This window comes from Protopterus annectens, chromosome 1.part2 (genome assembly GCF_019279795.1).
Source record: "Protopterus annectens isolate FY-2018-M chromosome 1.part2, PAN1.0, whole genome shotgun sequence".
NCBI lineage: Eukaryota > Metazoa > Chordata > Ceratodontiformes > Protopteridae > Protopterus > Protopterus annectens.
In genome coordinates this window covers 719,867,387-719,892,687 of record NC_056727.1, presented here as the reverse complement: position 1 = coordinate 719,892,687, position 25,301 = coordinate 719,867,387, and the positions used below count along the sequence as shown (strand labels likewise).

At 42.1% G+C, this 25,301-nt stretch overlaps 1 protein-coding gene across 1 annotated transcript in view; it reads right to left on the bottom strand.

Moving 5' to 3' along the window:
• The window catches only part of AHCTF1 (AT-hook containing transcription factor 1), a 2,707,103-nt gene that overhangs the window by 1,600,649 nt on the left and 1,081,153 nt on the right, over positions 1 to 25,301 (bottom strand). Inside the window, exons 14-15 of the mRNA XM_044058692.1 lie at positions 24,966 to 25,056; positions 24,808 to 24,888 (exon numbers count right to left, since the gene is read on the bottom strand). Of these exons, the coding sequence (XP_043914627.1) occupies positions 24,808 to 24,888; positions 24,966 to 25,056 (172 nt within the window). The remainder of the gene's footprint in view (positions 1 to 24,807; positions 24,889 to 24,965; positions 25,057 to 25,301) is intronic.

Genomic DNA, 25,301 nt, shown 5'->3' with positions numbered 1-25,301 from the left:
TGAGGGGGTACTTGTGGCTGCCAGCCACAGACTGTAGTAAAGGGGATTGTGGCACCGAGCATACAGACTCCAAGGACGGTGATCGATCCCTTTTCTTTCTCTTGAACGGTTCCGAAGAAGCTGGTGAAACCGAAGATGATTAGTCTTCTTGGATCTGACAATCTTCAGGTCAGAGACAACAGTACATGAAGTCAATTGCTTTGCCGGCTCAGAAGCCGGAGCTGACAGTGATTTGGAAGTTGAAGGCTGGTGAAGGACTTGTTCAAAGGGTCCCTTAAGAAGACCTCTGTTAATAAGTTTGTTCTTGCGCTCTTGCAGAACTCTCACTAAATCCATGACAAATGGAACAAGAGTCCTGCAGGTGCAATGCCCCTAAACAATAAACAAAGCTGGTATGTCCATCTGTGATGGACATCTTGTGTGTACAGCAGTCACATTTCTTGACACCTGAATGCTTTTCTTTAGACATAATGCAGAAAAAACAAGAACTACAAAATACACACAAGAAAATATATAATAATTTTTTTTTTTTTTAATAGGAAGAAAGGGTTTGAGGTGAGTTCTGATAGAAAAAGGACGAACCCCTCAACCCAGGAGACATCTCTAATTTAAACGACACTCAAACAGGAAGCTGCCCTCTAATTAAATGGGCTGTAGGGAATGAAACAAGACAAACAGCTCCCCAATCCTCTAACTTAAAAGGTAAGGAGAAGCACTAGAAAAACAAACCGGCCTAGAAGTAAAAATGACTACAACAAAGAAGAAAACCACTATACAATAAATGGAGTAAATAGGTATACAAAACAACACTAAAAAGGACTAAACTTTGAACAAGTTGAAATAACTTTTGGAAGAAAAAAATCTTGAAAACCAGTCTAAGTAATAAATTTTACTCAGCCTAAGCCATCAGAGAGGGATCCCGAAGCTTCAAGCAGCAAACGGGATCTGGGTATCTGCCACTAGGCTTCATGGGATAGAGTGCAGTAAAGAGCTCTCGAACTTTAGTATAAGGCAGAGTTGGAAACGATGCTCGGTTCCGAACTCAACCAGCAAAATGAAGGCGAGATAGGACAACATAACATATATATATATATATATATATATATATATAGATATATATATAGATATATAGATATATATATATAGATATAGATATATATATATATATATATATATATATATATATATACACACATACACACACACACACACACACACACACACACACACACACACACACACACACACACAGTGTGAGAGAGTAAGCTAGATGGGAAGCCTTATCTACCGTGCTTGAATAATCATAATACTTCAACGGAATATGATCTGCTCCACCAAAAATTCTTTGGGGTCGGGGATAGAGGGAGGGAAGTCAAGGATAAATGAAGGTAGACAACACAGATGGAACGTTATGTTGAGTACATAAATTCTTTATCTGATTTTGTCAATCTTCATTTTATCCTTGACAGATGGGACACAGTCACCAGCTACAGTAAATCTAGGGGTGGACTCGCAGAGATTCCTGTGCACCATTGAGCACAAGCATGATCTTCCCCTAGAGACCATGTCCAGTTTGTAATGAGTAATAAAGGTATGGGGAGAAGCCCAAGTAGCTGCTGCACAAATATCCACTGAAGCTCTAAAGTGAGCTTTGATGGGCTTAGGCAAGATTAATTTATTCTCATCAAAAATTAATGAAATGCAATCTTTCAACCATTTAGTACGAGTAATCTTGCTGACTGAGTTACCCGATTTTGCACTAGAAAAGGAAACAAATAGTTCAGTTGATTTTCTAACGTCTATGGTTCTGAGAAGGAAGAAACATAATTGTCTATAGATGGCTAGTAAATGGAAGGCATATTCTCCTTTGTTTGAATGATTTGGGAAGAAAACTGGCAAATTAGTCATCCGATTGATGTTAGCCTTCGATAAAACCTTAGGTAGAAAGGAGGGGTTTGTTCGTCAAGAGACCCAATCCTTATGGAAAATCAGATAAGGAGGATCAGACGATAAGGCCTGGATCCCTGAAATCCTCCTGGTGGAAGTAATGGCTACCAGGAACAGTGTCTTCCAAGATAAAACCTTCAGTTCATATTCTGCAGAGGGTTTAAAAGGGGGGGGATGTGTCACGGTATGTAGTACTAAGTTCAGATCCCAAGAAGAAGGGGGGGTTCTTGAACAGAGGTTTTAACAAGCCCCTCAGGAAAGATTTACGCAGTCTAACAGGCTAAATAACATTCTTCTAAACCATTGTGAAAATTAGAGTTTGCAGCCAATTGCAATCCAATGGTGTAAGGGAAAGCTCCAGCATTGAAAAAAAAGAGGAAAAAATTCTAAGACATGCACTATGGAAGCAGAAAAAGAATTAAAACTGTTTTTCATAGGGCCAAATAGTAACTTTTCCACTTACTAGAGTATATAAGAGGAAGGTTTATGAGTGGACAAGAGAATGTGTAGTACTGGGGAGGAAATATTAGGACGCCTGCCAACTAATGGAATTGGAAGATCTATGCTTTTGGCTTGAGGTTCAAAATGTCTGGGCGAACAAGACTGGATGGGAAGAATTTCTGGAACTGGGTCCAGGATTGTAGAATCACATGAGGTCAAAGAAAGGGGAACCATATCTGTCAAGGACAAAAAGGTGTAATGAGGATTACTGCACTTTTCAACATGAGTGTTCTGTAAAAATTTTGGAATTAGAGGTATCGGGGGGGCATATAGGAGACCAAGGGGCCAATTGTGGAAAAACATGTCTCTGGGCTGACTTCCCCAGAGGGGGAATCGGGGCGAAGGAAATGCTGCACTTGTGTTTGAGGGAGACAAGCAGGTCACAGTAAAGCTGATCTCAACAACGGAATATCATTTTCACCACTTCTCCATTGAGAAACCACTTGTGAGGATGAAGGATGCATGTGCTCAGTTTGTCTGCAATCACACTGAACTCCCCAGAATGTGCATTGCTATTAGAAAGCAGTTGGAAGAGATCACCCACTGCCACAAACTGAGGGCTTCTCGACAAAGGGGGCAAGATTTGGTTCCTCCCTGTTTATTGATGCACCAAACCACTGACGTTGTCTGTTTGAATTGCAACAGTCCCCTGAGGAAGAGGTGCCTGAAAGGCATGCAATGCAAGAAGCACCACTCTCAGGTCCAGGACACTGTTGTGCAAGTTGGCCTTTAAAGAAGACCAAGTGCCCTGGACCATCTTGCCAAGGTAATGCCTCCATACCCCATCTGGGAGGCATCTGTGGTCAATGTGGCAAGAACAAAGGGGTGACTGTGGAGAATTTGTTCAGAATATACCAACCAAAGCAGATCCATTTTGCAAAAATTGGTGAACAGGATTTGGTCTGACAAGGGTTGGTGAAGGATAAAGCACGGAGAAACTAGCAGCCATTGTAGAATTCTAATATGAAACCTAGCTAAAGGTAATAGAGTTACTGATGCTGCCATCAACCTGAGATTGCAAGACAAGTCAGGCAAGAACCCTCTTTCTGTGTATTATCCTTGTACTTGTACCACTATTCTTTGAAGTCCTTCTAGAGGTAGGGATGCTATTGTTCAAGTATTCAGTACAGCTCTTATAAATTCTAAATTTTCTGTTGGAGTTAAATGAGATTTTTTTGAGATTTACTGTATTCCCCAGATGGGTGCAGATAGAGGGTGTAATCTTTAGCAACTATTAACTGATGCTTTGTCGAAGAGGTCATAAGCCAGTCGTCCAATACAGAAACAGACTGAATCCTTGCAGTCTCATGTGAGCTGCTACTACTGCCATGCATTTGGTGAACACCCTGGAGAAAGTGGGGAGACCAAAGGGCAGTACTCTGAATTGGTTATGACTGGCTCCCAGCTGGAAGCAGAGGAACTTCCTGAAGTGTTTGCCCATCTTTACAAGGCAATACACATCCTGAAGGTCTATTGAGCACATGCAGTAGTCTTTCTTCAGAAAGGGAAGAATAGACTAAAGAGATTTTTTCAGCACACTAAGATACAAAATGGGTCTTCCAGTCCAGTCTTTTTTGGCACTAAAAAATCTTGAGTAGGGTCTGGATCTTCTCTGGTCTGGTGGGACTTCATGGATGACTCTTGTCTAGCAGTTTTTCAGTTTCTTATACTACTGAATCCTTCCGACTGAATGGACCATCAGGGATTTTCCTGAGTAGGGGAGAAGGACGAGAAAAGAGAATGATATAGCCTCTGGAAATGATCCACTGCGCCCAGGAATATGCTGTTAAACTTAGCCAGGCATTTAGTTGCAAGGATAAGCTTCCGACTGCCTCCAGAAAAAGACAACCAGGCCTCTCTTCAGGAATGCTGAAAGGGCTTTCCTGGGAAGGAATCCCTGAAGCCCTGATTTTGTGGACCACCTCTACAAGGACAGCATCTTCCATTTTGGTCCCCCTTCTGCCCCTGGGGGAACTTCTTCCACGTGTCCTGGAAAGCCCTTGGTATTTTTTGAACCACATTTTTCCACCTCTCCTCTGGTTCCTGGAAAAGGACATCTGGGATGTGGAGAAATGCACGCTTATGGCTGAAAGGGCCCTACCATCCTTCTCACACCTGGATAAAGTCTCTTACTTTGGGTCTAAATAAAGAAGTTCTGTCAAAAGGAGCATTACAAAAGAAGACTAGAAGGTTCCACAACGTCACACAGGCACATATAGGCATCTCTCTCCTTATGGCTACTCCTGTACCCACTGCTCTTGATGTCCCTTCGGCTGTATGAGCAATCAGCCTCATGGACAAATTGGACACAGACTCCAGGGTGGCTAAATGGGAAGCCACTTTCTCTTGGACTACCTCAGCTACAGGTCCTACTAGGGTGTCTGACAATTCCTTAATCAGATCCCACTGGAGTCTGGTGAAATGTACCAAAAAATTCAAGAACCTTATAGCAAAGGTCAATGAAACGTACATCCGCTTCCCAAATCTATACATAGCCCAAGACTACCTGTTGGGAAGATGGACAGAGGAATTATCCTCAGCAAGTTCCTTTGTAATAGCGGCTGTCACAACCACAGAATCTACAGCTAATCCCTTGCCCCAGAACGGTTTCCCTTCAAAGGTGGATAATATTTTAAAAGGTCTTTTGGGGATGGGTTCGATGGTGTCTGAAGCCTTCCACGCCCGCTGTGAAATCAACTGAATGATTTCATCAGTGGGTGGGATCACCCAAGAAGTAGATGTGGAAGTGCTAAAAGTCTGCAGGTACACAGATTTCTCAGTGAGGAAGGGTTTTGGGACTTCCAGCCACCCCTCTCTCAAAATTTCTAGGACATCTCCAAATGAGACATCTTTAGGAGGTGACTATGGGGACCCTTCTTCCTCATAGACATCTGTGTCCTTGATGACTGATTCCTGGGGGGACTCCAAGCGCCTCCCTCTTGCGCTTTTTTTTCTGAGAGACCTCCTCAGGGGGACAATTTGGTGAGGCATTTGAAGATGACAGTACCAGAGCCTGTGAAGCCTAAGGCTTCAGCACCCGATGTCCCAGTGGAGAGGCAGGAGGAATAACTGAACTACGGGTGGTACCTGTTCCGAGGGGAAATGTTCCAATGGAGTCTCTGCAAAAGAAAGGGCCCTCTGAATGGCCTCAAAGGCCAACCCCCCTGAAAAGCGGGAAGGAGCCCGGAACCGAGATAGACTGCCTAGGAGCCAGGGTCACTCCCCACTCTAAAGAACTGACCCTCGAAACTGAAGCCAAACTAACTCGAGCCAAAGCTGTGAGGAGTAGGAACGGCTCTGAGAAACCTGGAGTCACGATCTGTCCCCTGGAACAGACAGGATAGCTACTGCTCCAACAGGTTTCTGGTTCCAAAGTAACTGAAGAGCTCAGGCAACTACTGGTTCCAAAGAAGTGAATAACTCCAGAGTCAGTACAGTCGATGCAGGGAGAGCCGGAAAAGATGACTAACAGCCCTGAGAAGGTTGCAGGAGGAGTTAGAAGGGTAAAGGAAGTTTCGGTACCAAGCTCGAGGGGGCTGGAAGCGGCAGGGGGCCTGAAAGTCCTCTAGCCCATAAGATTTTATTAACTAGCCTCTGCACTTCAAGCTTGGAAAGAGTTTTGGTGGAGCGGCTTGAAGTAGGAGATGACTTAGGCCACTGCAGAAAAACTTCAGGGAGCGCTCCCGCAAAGGGATCAACAAGGAATAGGTAGTCCTAAGCAGTATGTCCTTGGTCATAGCAGGTGAAGCAGTAGAAATTCCCTGCATCAAGGCCTTCGACACTGAAGGACTTGAAACAGCAATTGGTGCCAGAGTGGATATCGATGCCGGTGTCAGAAGCAGAAACTTTCAGGGTCGAGGGTTTACATTTTTTGCTATCAGAACCAATGGGGAGGTCAGGACTAAGACTTCTTTTCTTGCCTTTGTCTGCAGAAGATGAGGACGAAAGACATGAAATGTCAGCTTTTGCTTTATCTCCAGAAGAAAAGGCTTCGCCAGATGCTGACAGAAGTAAACTTTTTATTTATTTATTTTTTTTTTTAATTCTTTTTATTGATTTTTAGTCATAACATTACAAATCATACTTTACAACTTGACTAAACGATAAGTACAGACAAAAATTTCTCTATATACAATAACTATATACAAAGCCCATCTATGTAGAACCTCCAGACCGGAGATTCGAAAGTAGAGTGATTATGTTAAAATACCTTCATAAACCAGTTTCCAAGCTTCCCTCTGTGATGGATTTAGCCTCATGGAATACCACAAATATTTATGAGCAGAGAAATGCTTCCCAATTATCTGTCTGAGTCCTTCCCAAGATAGGGTTGATCTATCCTTCCAATTTAGGGTGATATAGTATTTAACCAACATAAAGGCTGTTAATAGGAAATCTGGCGTTCTTAATGTCCATGCCCACCAGGGGTATGTGAAGAAGGGCAAATTGCCAAGACAGGGTAGATTTTTCATAGCCCATTTTTTCTAATTTGACTCGGAGGGCACACCATAGTTTGTAAGAGCACTTGCAACTCCAAAAGATGTGGATGATATCTGCTTTCATCATAGGGCAGAATTGGCAAAATGGTGGGACTTCCTTGTACATCTTGTTTAGCAGAGCGGGGGTGTAATACGCGTTATTTACAATCATAAGTTGGGTATATCTGAACTTTAATAGAGGAATAGCTTTGGAAAATTTTTGAGTGGCTTGTGCTATGGATTTGGAAGAGATCGAGGGGTCTTGTTTTAGCCAAAAGTCAGAATGGATAGCCTCTTTCGTGCACCTAATTTCTGATATTAACTTGTAGGAGTGAGAGATCATTTTCTTTTTACGAATTAGTAGATTCCAAAGAACCTTACACAATTCTATTTGAGGATCGGGAATATCTGTATCTCTCCAGTACTTGTTGCAAAAGTCCATTAATTGTCTAAGCATAGTGGTGTAGTTGATCGAAAGCTTAAACTTGCTTCTGATAGAAGAAATGTGTTCCAACCTGCATGAGAAGAGGTCCAGCACAGTTTTATTTTTGATCAGTGGAAACGAATTCAGATTAACCAAATTTTCGTTTAATTTAATGTTAGGATTAAGGTGTAAAGGTTGGAGGAGATGAAAAGCAGACTGTAGATCTAGGGATTTAAACAAGTTTTGTGTACACCTGATTTGAGACCATAGGTCATTTTGAATTTTGTACTTTCTTTTGGCAGATATGTCTAAGAAAGGTAGGGCCATGGGATTAACGTAAAGAGATTTAATATAATTGTAATAAAGTTTGACCCACGTTGGGCACCAAGCATTAGATTCTTCTCTGAAAGTTGCCAACTTGATTATTCTACTGCTTCTATTTATTTCATACAAAAGTCTAAAATCTGGAAGGCTTAGACCCCCCTTCTCTTTAGGGTATATAAGGTTATTATAGCTTATCCTGATGGGTCTAGGGTGCCATATAAACTTCGAAAGAAATGATTGAATTTTATTAAAGACTTTATTATGAATCAGGGTGTTGGTAGCATTTAGAACATACAGAAGTCTTGGCAGAATGTTCATTTTGATAATGGCCACTTTCGAGAGAACCGGGAGTTTTAGTTGAGACCATCTTTCCATATCCTTTTGAATCACGCCCCAACATCTAGAGAAGTCCCCTTGATGATGTATATTTCCATCTGTTTGGAAGGATACTCCTAGGTATTGAAAATGGTCATTGACTTTTATAGTAGGTATAGATCTTTCACTGGGTAATTGCGAGTAAATGTTAATTGGAAAGATCGTTGTCTTATCTAAATTCACCTTATAATTCGAGAATTTGGAGAAAATTTGTAAAGTATTATTAATTTTGTTAATATCAGCGTTGGGAAGTGAGTAGTAAATATTCAAGTCATCTGCATAAGCTGATAAGGGTACTTCAGTATTAAATAATCTTGGGATATGGTGGTCATTGACTTTTATAGTAGGTATAGATCTTTCACTGGGTAATTGCGAGTAAATGTTAATTGGAAAGATCGTTGTCTTATCTAAATTCACCTTATAATTCGAGAATTTGGAGAAAATTTGTAAAGTATTATTAATTTTGTTAATATCAGCGTTGGGAAGTGAGTAGTAAATATTCAAGTCATCTGCATAAGCTGATAAGGGTACTTCAGTATTAAATAATCTTGGGATATGGTGGAATGTTCTCTGTTTAATTAATAAAAGTAATGGTTCTATATATAGGTTAAATAAAAGCGGTGATAGAGGGCATCCCTGCCTGATACCATTATTAATCAATATCCTTTTGGAGCTATATTTGTTTATTTGTAAAGTAGTATACACATTTTTATAAAGGGTATTAAGAGTGTGTATAAATTGAGTAGGGAAATTAAATTTTTGTAGAACCGAGATCAAGAATTCTTTGCTAATTCTATCAAATGCTTTGGATGCATCAATAGCTAGGGCATAGATGGGGGTACGCTTGATCAGTGATAAAGAGGACATAGCATTTAGTGTAAGAGTTTGGTCTAAGGTTTGTCTCTGGTTTACAAACCCTGATTGTTCAGGAGAGATGATTTTACCAATCCCAGATTTCAATCTACCGGCTAAGACTGCTGCCAGAATTTTAATATCTATATTAATGATAGAAATAGGTCTATAATTATTGGGGTTGGAGCTGTCTTTATTTGGTTTGGGGATTAGAATAGTTCGGGATGCATTTAGGTGGGGGTCACAAACCCCTTCCTGACTAATAAAGTTAAATAGGTGACATAGAATGATTGATAATTTCTGGCTAAACGCTTTATAAAATTCCGCCGTGAATCCATCCGGTCCTGGCGCTTTACTGGATTTCAGGTTATTAATCGCCGACATAGTATCGCTTTGAGTGATATCGGCCGCTAATAAGGATCGATGGTGTTCATCTATCTTTGGTGTGACTAGATTGTCAAGGAATAGGTTTAGTTCTTGTCTGTCTATAGGATTTGGGGTAGGATTGTATACTTCTTCATAAATATCTTCAAATATCTTTATTATGTCTTGTGTGTTACAAATATAATTTTGATGAACCTTAATTCTTGAGATAGGGGGAGTATTGCTATGTTGATTAATCAGTCTCGCCAGAAACCTAGAGGGAAGTTGAGCCCAATGTGAATAATTAGCTAAGGCTCTTATCTCATAGAATGAAAGGTTATCCGCCTGTAATGATGTTAATTTTAACTGCAGCTGGGTAATCTCCTTCTCTAGATCTGGTGTGAAGTTCTGTTGAATACGGGATTCAAGGGATTTTAATTCCCCCTGTATAGTCCTTTCTTTAGTGATAAACTCGTTCTTATAATGGGAGGCTTTGTTGATTAATAATCCTCTGATCAAGACCTTAGTGGTAGCCCAAGAGATATCAAACGATGTGCTGGAGTCCTTAATAGCGAGTATACATTGATCTAATAAGGTATTAATTTCTTTAATATCCGACTTTCCTAGCAAATTAGGGTTGAGTTTCCACCCTCTCACCGGAAAATTTGGGGGGGTACAGCGGGACCATTCAACAGATAAAGTAATCCTTGAGTGATCAGAGATTGATCTTGGATCAATGCAGATATTAGTTCCAAAATTACGAAAAATGTCTGAGATTAGAAAAAAGTCCAGCCTGGACCAGGACTTATGACATTGAGAAAAGAAGGTATAACCTCTGTTCTTAAAGTTGTCGGTATTATTACAATAGGGGTCGAATAGATTAAAGTCACTTTTAAGATCTGCAATAGCGGAGGAGGCTAGTGGATTATTTACGGACACCCTATTAGATCTGTCTAGAATTGGGTCCTGGATAGAATTCCAATCTCCCCCAATTATATAGTAGTGATCCGGGAACTTATGCAGGATGTTATACAATTTCATTATGAAGTTATGTTGTAGCGTACAAGGAGCATAAATGTTTAGGATCACAATAGGCTTATCTAAGTAGTCTAATTTAGTTACAAAGTAACACCATCTGCCCTCAGAGTCAAAGTCCTGTTTTAAAATAGGATGTTTAAAGGAGTTTTTAATAATGATAGCTACCCCAACTTTATTAGTTTTACTCCCCGCTGCTATAATTTCCTTAATCCATCTTTTATTTTTTATGGAGCTCCATTGTTCTCTTAATAAGTGTGTTTCTTGTAACAAGATGCAATCTAGATTGGATTTAAACAGCAAATGGAGGATAAGTTTTCTTTTGCTTTCAGCTTGTAAGCCTTTGACATTCCATGAGGCTATCTTCCACATGACAATCTTAACATTTGTGGGTAAGAAACAAGGTTAATCTTTTCTAAGGTGTAATACTTTAACACAGAGGACGTAAACAAGTAGAATACATTATAAATCCATAGATGGGCGACTCTTCCCGCGTAACTCCCGTGCATAACCACAACCTCCTTTAGCCTGGAAGAGGTTGGGATACCTAAATTATTTAAACACATTGCAAACAGTTGAAACACTCTCCTTCCTACGTGTAACGTTAAATTACCGGTACAATTTAAGAAGTAATGTATCCCAGAGTATAATCTACAATTCTACAAGAGCTAGAAAGCTACGCTGACTTGAATTGAAACACTGCTTAACTCATTCAGAGCATGTCTTAAGTGTGGAAACAGCAAAACAAAAACATTCAAAACATTAATATAATTATAGTGAATAGTAAGACTTCGTAGACATATCTAACTTGACCCAAAATCTGTTAGTAATATTTTAAATTCTATTTTCCCAAGGGGAAGGAGTATCCGAGCACAACCATCTAGTCCACATAGGTCTATGTAAGGTGTATTACTCTGAGGACCTCTATACTAGAATAGGTCCTCATTACTTTTAGTGTGTATTGTATATAAGAAATACAAATCTTTCCATTCCATTCCAGATATAATACAAGTACTGGGAATCTAGAACCCCTTAGGCTGTCCATTCCTTGTCAAAATATTATAAACAGGAACATACGTTTTCTAGCATTAGTAAGTACAAAGAACTTTACAAACACACTTCTAATCAACTTCATTAACATCTCATTTAAGATATAGTAAGTTACTTCTACTAGGATAAGCCCCGTTTTACTATTTAACATAGAAATCTCACCTAATACCCAATAAACAACGATCCAGGATTAGACAACAAGAAATAATTAGATAGTGTGCATCCTAGATCTTCCAAGAAATGAAACCCCTTTATAAACCATGTTCACTTACAGTAGCAGGACGATAGTAACCGTAAAGTAATATTGTAAAATTGCTCAGCTTCTACATCATTTAGGAATTATAATGACTAGACCCCTTCCAAATTCAACAAAACATTCAATGTATCACATTACGTTATATGCTCCCAGAGTTTACATGCATCATCTGTTCTTTTAAGAATATTGTAATCAGTGCAGTATATATTCAAGGTAATCGAGACTCATTTATCTGCAATGATCCTGGCCTCGTATCTGGTTATATGGAGCATTGGCCCTGTTTTGAAAGTACAATAGATTTAACCCTAAAACGACACTTAGGTCGGTTAAGTTATTAAAATTCAGCTGACCACTCCAACTTTACCTCATTGTTTTTGCGTGACACACTAGTAAGAGAGGTAAACTATTGTAAAAGACATACACACTTAGAGGGTAGTCAACCAGTAAAGGGCTCTTATTTATGATGGACCCTTGATTCATCCCTAAGGAGTTGCTTTTTCAGAAAACTAACAACCAGACTCCTAGTAGTGTCATTACTGCATTTTCAAGAACTATTTACCTCATAAAAGAGCTTGCATTTTCCCATGTGGCCTTGACACGATCTTGATCTACGGGGGTATAACCTATGTCCTAACCTTCACATTAGAATTTTTAAAGTGAAAATAATAACAATAAATACCTGGCTTATGTGACCCCTGCAATATCAAACAAACCAGCTTTATTCAATTCAGGGTCACAACAATTACTTTGTGGTATGTACGGAAGTGTTACTACTTCAAGATGTTATGCTTGCATACTAGGTCATATCAGTGCCACAGGCGTCACTGCGTACTTGGCAGTATAGTGTACAGGGATAAGGGGCTACTTCAGTGGGTGTTTTATGCTCATTTGTAAATTTGAGCAAATTGGTGAGTAAGGTATTTTATCAGAAAAAAGCAACATATGTAATTCACATAGGTGTTAGCATAACAAACAAGCCCAGCAGATTCCTAATAATTAATATGGGTACAGTAAATACCCGACTTTAAATTATGTATCCCCCCCCCCCAAAAAAATTCCTGAGATCCTTAGGACCTGCACCCCATAGAAGTAGTACCCCATGGTAAATAACATACAACTTAAGAGAGATATAAATCTCATTTTAGTATATATATAAATATATCATAATGGAGAAAAGAGAGGTGGTTTTCACTAATTGGTATGTACAAAACAATGTTGTTAAGTAATGATCCATAATGAGATGAGTAAGATTCTGCCAATAACATTGTTAAATCAAATGGATATTCCTTTAGGAGAATGTAGGAGTTTGCTGTATTAGTTAGAGTAGGTAATCCTAGCTACACCAAGGGGGTCTGAGATCCGTCATTGAGACTCATTGACCAAGAGAAAGTTATTAATATCACTAGGACAAGTGTAAACAAGTGCCAAAGGCAGACCCAAACAGTATGCATGAAATTAAGTGAGGTAAGGTATACATTCAAGATTTGCCTAGACCTTAGGAGACTACTACCCCCTGTAAAACCTGCATAACCTGTAAAAGGGATCAAGCAGCTGCGGAGACTTGTGGGGGGGTGCAGCTTGCATCTACATAGCCCGGGTTTAACAATTAGATACAAGAACGGTAAAACAGGGAGAAATTTAATCCCATACCAGCCATATATACTGTAAGCATTGATGGTCTGAAGCTCGTTGAGCCCTAAATAGCGTCCTTGCATAATGCAAAAGATCCACCTGGGTATTCTGCGAGCCTTCCTTCTGAGGTGCAATGCGCTGAGGACCAGTTCTCTTCCGTTACCTCTGAAACGTTGACCTTCACAGTGTCGGTAAGCATTATAAAAGCTAGAGATTCCGCGAGTGCTCCTTTAACAGCGCTGGAAAGTACGCGCTGTTGTAAGTGAAGAAGGGCATCCGTCGACACAGTTTATGCTTCCGTGGATTCACTTGCTGCTTTCAGGGAATAAGGCAACCTGGGAGGTTAGCTGAGTCGATGAGGACACGCATGTACGGGCGACTGCTGGTGATCCTTTAACAGCGCTGCGATGTACGCGCTGTTATAAGTGAAGAAGGGCATCCGTCGATATAGTTTATGATTCTGAGAAACCACTTGTTGCTTTAAGGGAATACAGCACCCTGGGAGGTTAGCTGAGACGACGAGGTCACGCATGTACAGGAGACTGCTGGGAGATGTAGTCGCCTTATGCTATGCTGAGGATTTACCACCACGAGGCAGCGCTTGGAGAACAAGACTTCAAGGGCCTACGAGAGGCAAGGATCGCTCTCCGGTCACCACAGCCGCTACCAAAACAGGCAGGCCCCTCTCCATCATCATTCCGGTGGCTCCAGGACGAGGTAGACAGATAGAATAAGAAAGGGGAACAATTCTGGGCCTGGCGAGATCCAGGACATGAAAGAGCTTTAAATATTAGATCTTCATCTTTGTAGAGGTGAGTCGCTAAGCCAAATAGATTAGATTACTTGGATTCTTGCTTCTATCTTGAAGCTTTAGCCGGGTTGGTACCGAAGAGCTTAATAAAAACAGTAGCAGCATCTTCCTTGTTGGAGACTGTGTGCTTTTGTTCTTGGGCAGTAAAAGATAAAGAATTGGGGTACCTCATTTGAAATCTTATGCTCCTGTTAATAAGATATGCACAGAAAGGGGCTAATTGTTGTCTTGCCAGCTTGATTTGTTGGGGGAGATCTTGCGAAATGGATATTTTCATTCCTTGCCACGTTATTGATTTTTTGAGCTTGGCTGCAGTTAAGAGTTTGTTCACATGGTGAAAATTGAGAATTTTAGCATAAACAATTCTGGGGTTTGTTGCTACAGAGGGGGCTCTTAACGCTCTGTGTGCTCTTTCTATTGTAATTTGTTTAGCCTCATGGTCATTATCGAGTAAGAGACTGAAAATGGATGTTATTACCTCTGTTAACTTGGATTGTTCAATGCTTTCATGGATGCCTCTTATAATTAAATTGTTTCTTCTGGATCTAGCTTCAAGATCCAGAATTTTTGTATGTAGATCCTGAATTGATTTTTTATTTATTTTCAGTTCTTCCTGCATGGAATCAATTTTATTGTCCTGGTCCATTATTTTGGACTCAATCTTGTCTAGCCTTGTTAGAATCTTGTCTGTAGATGATCCAATAGCTTTTGTCTGATCTGTAAGATTTAGTATAGCATCCTGTAATGGTTGTAGTGCTGCCTTTAAGTCATCCAAGTTGGAGCTTTCTGCTTTACCTTTGGCTGCATTGGTATTTTTATTGGTATCCCAGGCCTTCTGGACTCTGGGCCTTTTAGAGGAGGAAGAAGAGTCTTTCTCTGGAGAATTAATAGCAGAAAATTTAGTTTTTTGTTGTTTGACTTTCCATATCTTCTGATGCTAGAGGCATTTTGATTATTGATTGATGTTTAAAGCAGGCTGAGGTTTAGGAAAGTTTTTCTGATTTAATTTCAGGAGTGTTAGGCCGAGTTCCTTACTGTGCCGGATTCACATGTGGTATCCAGGCTCCCAAATAATCAGCAACAATCCAGCCTAAATGGTAAGAGTTTCAGTTTCTTTTTTTCTTCTGGTGATTGAAATGAAGTATATTAGTAGTTAATCCGTGCTTTTGATAAGAAAAATGTTAAGTCTTACTGGTGAAAAAAGCAGATGTAATATAAAGTGATGCTCTCCTGAGTTTCAGCACTCCCTACAGAACAGCGGCCATCTTGTTCTCCGAGAAGTAAACTTTTTAAAATAATGTTATTTCACCTTTCTACTAGGACTCAGTGGTTAAAGGCATGACAAATGCTCCAAGTCTTCTTGTAGATGGACGGCTCCTAGACAATATAATCAAAGAGCATGAAAATCCAACAAGGGTATTTTATGCCCACATTTCTGGCATTTTTTAAAACCAGATGTGCCCTTACCCTTTTCAGCCATATCCACAGATAGAAAACTAAAAAAACAGTCAGTCACTCACACTGCAGAAGGGAAAGAAAGTACAGTTGTGTACACTTAACATAAATGTAGATGTTTGAGCGTATTCACTGCTGCAGTCATCACCTGTGGTTTATCCCTGCTGTGGTAGCCCTCTGCCGGCCTGAATACCAGAGTCAATTTTTGTTGCATCTGCTGCAGTTGCCTGTAGTCCGTCAGGTTGTCAGTGCTATAAAGCAAGGTAGCCATCATTATATCAGTTTTTCTTGTCCTAACCCGTGAGAAGCACAAGGAAATAAGGAAAAGTAGTCCTGGTGGCCAAAGCCATCATGGGAAGCTTATGTTCCCCCTAGGGGAAGATGCTATATGGGGGATGGAGGGAGGGAAAACAGGACTGCAACAGTGAATACACTCGAGCATCAACATTTATGGTAAGTGGTACAGAACTGTACTGTGTTCGTGCTTCACTGTTTCAGTCATCACCTGTGGGAGGATTCCCAAAACTGAGGAGAGGGGTGGAAGGAAAGGGTAGAGTACTAGGAATGGGTCAACAGGCCCTGCAGAACTGCAGAGGCAAACCCTGCCCTAGACTTAGAAAAAAGAGGTAGGTGATAATGCTTTGTAAAAGTATGGGCAGGTCCGGGTGGCAGCTTCCAAGATGTCCCTGGTGGGGACTCCTCTGAGGAAGGCTGTGGAAGTGGAGACTGCCCTAGTGGAATGGGTACGGACAGACTTAGGGGGGGTTTCTCATGTAGTCTGTAGCAGAAATGGATAAAGTGTGATATCCATTTGGAAATGGTGTGTTTGGAAATGGGCTTCCCCTCTGCCCCAGGGGCAAAGCTGACAAGTAGTTGGTCTGTTTTTCTGAATAGTTTAATATGGTCCAGATAGTATCAGAGTTGTCTGTGCACATCTAGTGAGTGTAGAATTCTTTACCCCTTGTTTTGAGGGTTAGGAAAGAAGGTAGGTAGGTGTATGGCCTGGCTGACGGTCACATCACCACTTTGGGCATAAAGAAGGGGTTAGTCCTCAGGGAGACCCTGTATGTATGGAAAATGATTAAGGACTCAACAGCCACGAGAGCCTGAAGTTCTGATACCCTTCTGGTTGAGGTGTAGGAAGACAGTCTTTCAGAGGTATTTCAATTCTGTAGAAGCAGCAGGGTTGAAAGGATAAGGTTAGCTTTTCTAGAACATAACTGAGGTCCTAGGGTGGCGAGGGAGGTCTGATATTAGAAGCCCTTCTGAGGAATTGCTTAATCAAAGGATGAGAAAAGAGGGGTGGGTCTGAGTCATAATAGACACACATGGCTGAGGCATGGGTTTTAATAGAGGAGAAACAGAGGTCACTTGAGCAACTCAGCTAGGTAATCCAAGATAAAAGGGATGGAAGGATGGCAAGTAATGGTCCCTTTGGACTGGTTCCAGGAGCAGAAACTTCCATTTCCCTACGTACTACTTTCTGGTGCTGGGCCTCCTGGCCTCTGTGATGACGTCTAGGTCCTGTTTGTTTAACAGGGACTCCTTGTTAGCTTTTAAGGTACAAGTCATGCTGAAAGATTGAGTCTGCAAGTCTGGGTGCAGTATCTTCCCCCTCACCTGGGTCAAGAGGCCTGAGATCAGGGGAAGCTGCTTGGGAGACTGTAAGGTCAAGCTGTGCAGTAAGGGGTACACCAATGCTGTCTGGGCCAATCTGGAGAAGTGGGGATGGCCTTTGGTCTCTCCTCCCTTATTTTGATCAATACCTTGGGAATACAGGCAGAGGAGGGAACGCGTACACAAAGAGGAAGTTCCAGGGGAAGATCAAGGCATCTACCTTCCTCGCTAGGAGGTGATGCTCCCTGGTACAGAAGTTTTGCAGCTGGTGGTTGAGGTGCAAGGCAAAGAGATCCACTCCAGAGTGATTTGTAGAAAGATTTCAATGTGGATCTGTCATTCATGGGGGTCCAATAAGTTTCTGCTTAGGTGGTCTGCCAGGGTGTTGACCCCTGGTAGGTATTGAGCAACTAGGTGCAGACCCATGGAGGTGGCTGTAAGCCAGAGGCTCATGGCTAACCTGCAAAGGGGTAAGACTGGGTCCCCCCTGTTTGTTGATACCACATTACTGTGGTGTTGTCTGCTTTTATAAGGAGAACCCCTGGCCTGACATGGGGTTTGAAAGATGTCAGAGCCTTTTGTACTACCATCATTTCTTTCTGATTGATGTGCAAGTGAAAATGCTGGACATCCCAAAGATCTTGGGTGCACTTGCCTGCTAGGTGAGCGCCCCTAGCAATGTCTGAGGCATCAGTGGTGATGGTCTGGCCAGAAGGGTGGAGAATGAAGGGAAGGCCCTTGTTCCTGGCACAGGCCTCTGCCCACCAGAGAAACTCTGCCCTTATACATGGGATCAGAGGGAGAGCTGTCTCTAGGGACTGAGTGTGCTGGCACCAAAGGTTCTTTAAATACCACTGAAGTTTTCTCATGTGACGCCTGGCCAGAGGAATGAGAAGAATGCAAGATGCCATGTACCCCAGGGCTTGCAAGAACTTCCTCGCAGTGAGGTGACTTCTGGAAGCCAGCTGGGTAAAGTAGACAGGCAGGAAGCTCTGCTTTTCTGGGGATAGGAAGGCCATTTGGGATGCTGCATCTAGCACAGCTCCCAAGAAAATGATCTTCCTGATGGGGTTTTGCTTTAACTCCATCTAATTGACGGTGAACTCTAGGGAAGTTAGGAGTGATTTGACAGAGAGAAGGTCCTGGAGCAGCTTTTCTTTGCACACTGCTTGGATAAGGCAGTCATCCAGGTAAGGGTAAATCTGTATACTTCTCTGTCTGCAGAATGCTATGGCCAGGGGCTAAACATTTGATGAATACTCTTGGAGCAGTAAATAAGCCAAAGGGCAGCGCAGAGAACTGAAAGTTTTGTGAGCCTGCTCTGAAGCGCAGGAATTTCCTGCACAATTCCCTGATGGGGATGTGGAGGGTAGGCATCTTTTAGGTCTAGGGTCACTAGCCAGGCATTCTTTGTTAGCATAAGCAGCAGCTAAATCTGGTGTATCTGAAGGCCCAGCCATCTCCACTTGGGAGTCGGAGGTCGCCTGTGGTTCCAAAGAAGCGGTCGTCAGGGGCTGCGAAGGTGCCTCGCTGAAAACCGGAGAACCGGCGATTGGCCTAGAAGAGGCTTCGTCGTCAGTTTTGGGCCTCGGATGTCTGTCCTTGTCTTTGTGCTTTTTGTGTATCCCGGTCGTCGGTTGTTCCAACGGCATGGTGTAATTGAATTTTCTGCCAAAATAATGTCGGGCAAAATCAAACCGACATTTAATAGTGCGCTTGTTAAACCTAGCACAAAACAGACAACCAGTGACGTCATGGTCTGGGCCTACGCATGGGATACAATAAGAATGAAAATCCTTATGAGGTATTTGCTTCCCTCAAGAAATACAGTTATTAACCTTTACTGACTTCGGTCTGAGGCAAGAAAAAATTTCCCCAACAGGGTACTTAGCTTTATAGAAGACTGCGGTTCTGGATTTGGAATGAAAATCTCAGGAGTCGGCCGCCCAGCACTTGCTAACTGCTTTAGCTTCGGGCATCGCGCGGCAAGAAAGACTTGTATACCTCTGGCGCACTGATGTCAGGGAAGAAGCGACAGCAACCGACGCCAGACCAAGACTTTGGAACTCTGGCAGACTGAGGGACCGCCTGACGGCAGGATAACCCAAGTGTAATGTCTGCAGCAGTGTAACACGATGAACATCAGTAACAATTCGGAACTTTAAATTCTTTACATAAAGATTCAGATTGCTTAGATCCAGTATGGGTCTTAGGTCCACTGTCTTTTTCGGCATCAAAAAGGAAGAGTAAGTTCCAAATCCTCTTTGTTCAGTCTGGACCTCTTGGATGACGTTTTTGCAGCATTTTTGAATTTCTTGGGCTGCCTGTTCCCTCTGACTGGGTGTCACATTGGGGAGCTTTTTATTGCTGTCTGGAAGAGAAAGGAAAAAGGGAATTTAGTAGCCTCTGAATATTGTGTTCAGCACCCGTGAACTGTCTGTCAAGTGTGTCCAGGTTTCTGGGTGCTAAGAAAGTCAACCCCCGACTGCCTCCAGAGATGGACAGTCGGGCAGCGCTTCAGTCTCGCTGATGGGGATTTTCAGGGAATAAGTCTCTGAAGCCCTGGTTCTGCAGATCCCCTCTGTCTCTAGGGCGATGTCGACTATTAAACCCCCCTCTTCTGGAGGACGGGTCCTGGAAAGGCCCTTGGGATTTATGGAACCACATTTTCTTGCCTCCATGCCAGTTTCGGGAAAAGGACCTCTGAGGTGCAGAAAATTTGATTCCAATCGCAGAAAGGGTCTTCCTGTTCTTTTCGCTGCAGGTCAGTGCATCTCTGACAAAAGGCCCACACAGTGGTAAGCCATCAATAGGGGCATTAATAAAAGATGCCTTAAAGGGTTCTGCAAAATCAGTCTCATCCAGGCATGCCTCCTCACAGACAGGCCTGAAGGAGCAGCCCGTAAAGAACCTTCTGCTGTACGGGAGATAAGCCTCTTAAGTTACTATGTAGGCATGGACTCGGTGGAAAGGCTGAGAGCTCCTTGATCATCTCTCTCCGAAGCTGAGTAAAGTGAGCTAAATAATTTGACTACAATGCAAAAGTGGCTGAGACGTAAACGTGCTTTCTAAACCTGTCCAACACTCTAGACTCCTTGTTAGTCAGATGGACATTCGCATTCTCCTCTGCCAGTGCTTTCTTAGTGGTCACCGCCACCACAATGGCATCAACTACAAGACCCTTACTCCAGTGTTTTCTGTCAGACGGTGGGACCAGAAACCTACTGGAATATTTAGCAATGGGCTCAATGGTATAGAGTTTCTTCCATGCCCAGCGGAAGACAAAATTAATGAGCTAGTCCGTCGGCAGATCACCCAGGATGTAGATGGGCCCACTCCTAAGGACTCAAACACCACTGACTCATCAGGAAGAGGCGGATGGACAAACCACCCACTTTTCTGTTTCAGGATATCTAAAATGTCTCAGAATGAGAAGTCATTAGGTGGGGATTAAAGAGAATCCTTCTTCCTCATTGAAGTCAGTGTCTTCAGCTAATGACTACTGGGGAGTCTATGTGCCTGCTTTTGCACATCTTCTTCCAGGGAACTTCCTCTGTGGGCGGGGGGTATCAGAAGGGGATCCTTCCTGGGATGTAAGATACTGGAGGCTGCTCGGGGTGGGCTAGCTTGGGGTGGGATGAGTAGGTTCAAGACCACGACCCAAATGAATACACAAGGGTAGGCTGCAGTTCGTGAGGTGATAGTTCTCCACAATCGAAGAATACACTTTCCACTACCTGGAAAGCCAAATGAAACCTGGCAAAGTCCTCTCCACCTCCCTTGGAGCTGAGACATCAAAGGGAAAATGGCTAGGACTTACCCGGATTCATGGCATCCAGAGGGAATCAGTTCTGAGCTGTTGGAAGTTCAAAGCACCCTTGGGAAGATACAGATCCGACAGACGAATCAGACCCCATACTCTGGGACCAGATGACGATGTCTGTTCAGAGATCCATTCTGATTCAAAGGAATAGGAACAGGCCTGATCAGGGGCATCATCGGAATCAAGGAAGGTGGGGTTTCCCCGGCACTGAAGCAGGCACTCTTGGTTGAACTAAAGCCTGCATCTCCAAAGCCAAGGTTCGGATCGGAAGAGTTCTAATGGTATGGGCTGGACAGCTTACTGATCCGAACAGGGACGGAGCTGACACTACCCCCATCTGGATCTGGGTTTTGATGGACTTTCTTATCCTGTCCGTGTCTGCCTCGGACCAGCTTCTAGAGGATCTGGAAGAAGCTGACGGGGGAGGTCTGGAATGCTTTGACTCAGAAAGTAACGGAGATTTTCCCATTTGGCTTGTAGACTTGATCCGAGCTCCTGGATCCACAGCCATAGGATCCAATGCCATAGACGAAAAACGAAGTGTTAACACTAATTACCTCCACTGGATCAGAAGAGAACTGTGGATCCGATAAGGAGGTAGCTTTCTTCAAATCCGTAGAGGTCAGATCCGACATTTTCTTTGCCTTAGAATTTGGCTCCAAGGGATCTCTCAGAGAAGCAGCAACAGATCTCTTCTCAGCCTCCTTAGAAGCAGAACAGGAGGCTTTGAGGGGTGGGTATCTGAGCCTCAGAAGCAGATGAAGGAAGGAAACACCTTAAAATAAAAAACTTTGTTTGCCTGTCCAGGACAGCAAGCGGTTTAAATAAAAAATAAACTTCAAAAGAAGCCTTAAGTTGATCAGCACCTAAACAGCAGACGCACTCCTTGTGAGCATCTTGGTTGGGGATCTTATCCCAATAAGAAGTGCAAAGAGCTGGCCCTAAAGCCCACCAAAAAACACGTGTTTTTTCTAAATACCTAAACTTCAACTAATGAGATTTTAAACTACTAAAGTTTTAATGTGTAAAGCTATAACAATTATAAAGTACAACTAAAATTAAAAACTAACAAACAACTAAAGAAATCTCCTATGAAAGCGAGAGACAGCGAAAAAAGAATAGAGGAAGCCCTAATGCTCCAAGTGTTAACGAGGGATGAGAAAAAGAAAGGAACTACAAAAAATAAAGGGGTTGAGAAAAAGTTTACTTATCCAACACACAAATAGCTGCTTGAGAACACAGATCCACATTTGATTGCTGAAGAGGCAAACAAGATGAGGATCTAGGGTTAGTGTAGTGTATTATGGGTAAAGGGAGGAGCTAAAGAGTGAGATCCAAGTCTGGAAAATGTGACCAGGTCAGATCTGCAACCCAATCATGAGGAGGAATGAAGAAGACAACACACTGAATCTATCTTTAATTCCTACCATAACACCTCCACCTGATTTTTTGTTAGAATGTCTGTTCCACTAAAAACATTTATACCCTGACACAACTGGCTTCCAGTCATTGTTTTTTTTTAACCATGTTTCACAAACAATAACATCCACCTTGTGGGAACTTAGCAAATACAGGAACCAATAAAGAGTCCTTCCCCACATAATCTTTAACACCTATAAAGAGCTATGACATCTTTTTCAGAGAGTGTTCCATAACAGAAGAGTGCAACTTGGACAGCTGAGGTAAATCTTCTACTTTCAGCATTTCCCGGTAAGGGGTCGCCACAGCGGATCACCTGTCTGCTCACGATTGGCAGTGGAGTTTTACAGTGTCAAGTTGCCAGCCCAGCGCCCAACCTTCCCACAGAAGGTGCACACACGCACTCACACCTAGGGCCAATTTAGAGTGTCCAATCCACCTATAGCATGTCTTTGGGATGCGAGAGGAAACCGGAGGAAACCCACATGACCACAGGGAGGATATGTAGACTCCACCCAGAAGGCACCCCATCCGTGGATCGAACCGGAGAACCTCTTGCTGTGAGGCAACGCTATCCGCAAAACCACAGTGACTGCCCTCCCTGAGGTAAAGAAACCAAAATTCCAAGGAAGAGAAAATCAACTTAAAAGCATTAGATTACTTAGCAGGCAATAATGTGGAAAGCAGCTACAGTCTTGAGAGCCTAGGCTTGACTTAAGAGATCACACAGGTATCCTTTACATAAGCAGAAGGTGGCCTCCAGGATAAATAAATGGCATACTTCCGAACATGCTTCACAGGGATGAGCATACATCCTATCTCAAATCCTGAGTAAGCATTACTGAGGAAACGCAAATGAGCTACTGGTTAGTCCCCACTGAAGTTTATAATTAAAATATATCCACAAAGGAAGAGTCAAATGGGGGGGGGGTTTACTTGTAATAATGATGGGGAAGCCTTTTTCTCCCTACAGGCAACACATACCTGGCCAAAGTAATGAAAGCAGGGTTCTGACATAACCTCTACCTGTGTGGAGTAGCCTAAGCACACCCATCACATGTAGAGGCAAGAATCAAGTTATGTTTCTCAAATATAGAAAGAACTGCATGCCACAAATGATGTTCTTTCATAACAGGGCTGCAAAAAGCTTTGTATTCGCATAAGCCCTCATCCCCTAAAACTTCAAACCTGCAAGGACAATGTGCATTAGCGGTCAGAAAGCCCACATCTAATGCACGGGATGGCATTCAACTAGTGCAGCAGAACCAGGTGATCTTCTCAAATGCGACAAGTCATTAAGCACAACTTGAGGGGAACCACAGTGGAAGACATGCTGATCACAAATGCAACCACTTTTCTTTTTAGTACTTGAGGGTAGGCATCCTCAAACTAGATGTGTGGAAGCCACTGTGGAAACCCTATTTAGTATTCTTAATGGCGGCCAAAGAAGCATTACTCTAGACACTTCCAGCAAACACTGCACAAGTGTGAAATCTCAACAGTTCATCTACAAAGCGTACATAACATCTGGTCACCTCTACAATGGACTTTGGAGGAGGACGTAGGGCTCAACTTCCTTTACCTTTAACCATGAAGCACACTCTCCACAGTTACCATTCTCAAGCAGCTAATTAAGGGAGTCTAGAGTTTAGGTCTCTGCCAATTGCTACTAGCAAAGCTGAAGTGTCAGCACTAAATACAAGACTTGATATCTACCTTCGCCTCCAAACAAACAGAATGCCAAGTAGAGATGCTGGTTTGCAATCAGAATAATCCAAAGTTTAAAAATGTTGGTGCTTTAAGGATTTTATTTTATTTATTTTTATTTATTTTACATTTGTTGACCGGGATAGTCCGATTGGATATATGTCCATTTTCAGCGGAGGCCCGGGGAGAAAAGCTCCACAGAGAAGACAATACAAGTAAGTTACAATACACATAGAGGAAAAGGAGAGACATACAGGTTTACATATTATTATGCATTACTTAATTAGATACATTTGGCAACTATAACATTAAACAAAGCTCAGAAGACAATGATGTTTCAATTTTCAGTACAGTGACTGGTTCTTTATAGAACTCTGAAGGACCATGAAGAAACTGTCTATTGTGAAACCAACAAAAATAGGAAAGTGGTCAGCATAATTTAGAATTTGGTCAAATCAAACAACCCTGGGTTTCAAGGTAGGATACAATCTTGGAGTTTTCTTTCAACTATCAGCACAATATTTCAATTGTGGAGACAGCAGAAAAGTGTCCCCCTTATCTGGCTGCACTAAACAAAGGTGCACCCTCCCAAACAATATCAACCTAAGAAGAAAAGGAAATGCCAATAATTATATACTGCTGAAGACCTAAAATAAAGGCCTGTGTCCATCCCTGTAATATGCAATAGTTACTCAGCTCAAAACAAATAATAAACTAACATTAGTGCAAAATACTTACATATTCTGTCAAGTTCTTCCTTTGTACCAACTACCTTCTTCCAGGCCCACTCCAAAACGAAACGCAGATGAGCAGCAGCCCCTGGTAGTAATTACACAAAATTAGAAATGTTGTACTGCTTAATTCTACAAGGCAAGAGAAGCAAAATGAAAGTTTACCTTCTGCACTCCACTGTCTGATACATCCGCTAAGAAGCCCCAGTGAACTTGTTTCAACAGCTGCTGTCATCAACGCTTCCAGCTGCTCTTCCTTTACAAAACATGAAATATTAGAAAACTTTATAACATTATTCTAACCACGAGAAAAAAGATATGAAAGTACAGAACTATGAGCATATACTTAACATCACTACATAATCAAAGAATCACTACTGCAAAAATAGGGGGGGCCTAATGGTTAAGGTGTTTGCCTTACAAACACAACATACAGGGTTTGAATCTCACAGGGGATAATTGGCTAGGCTTAAAATGTATCGCAAGGGCAGTTAAAATGTA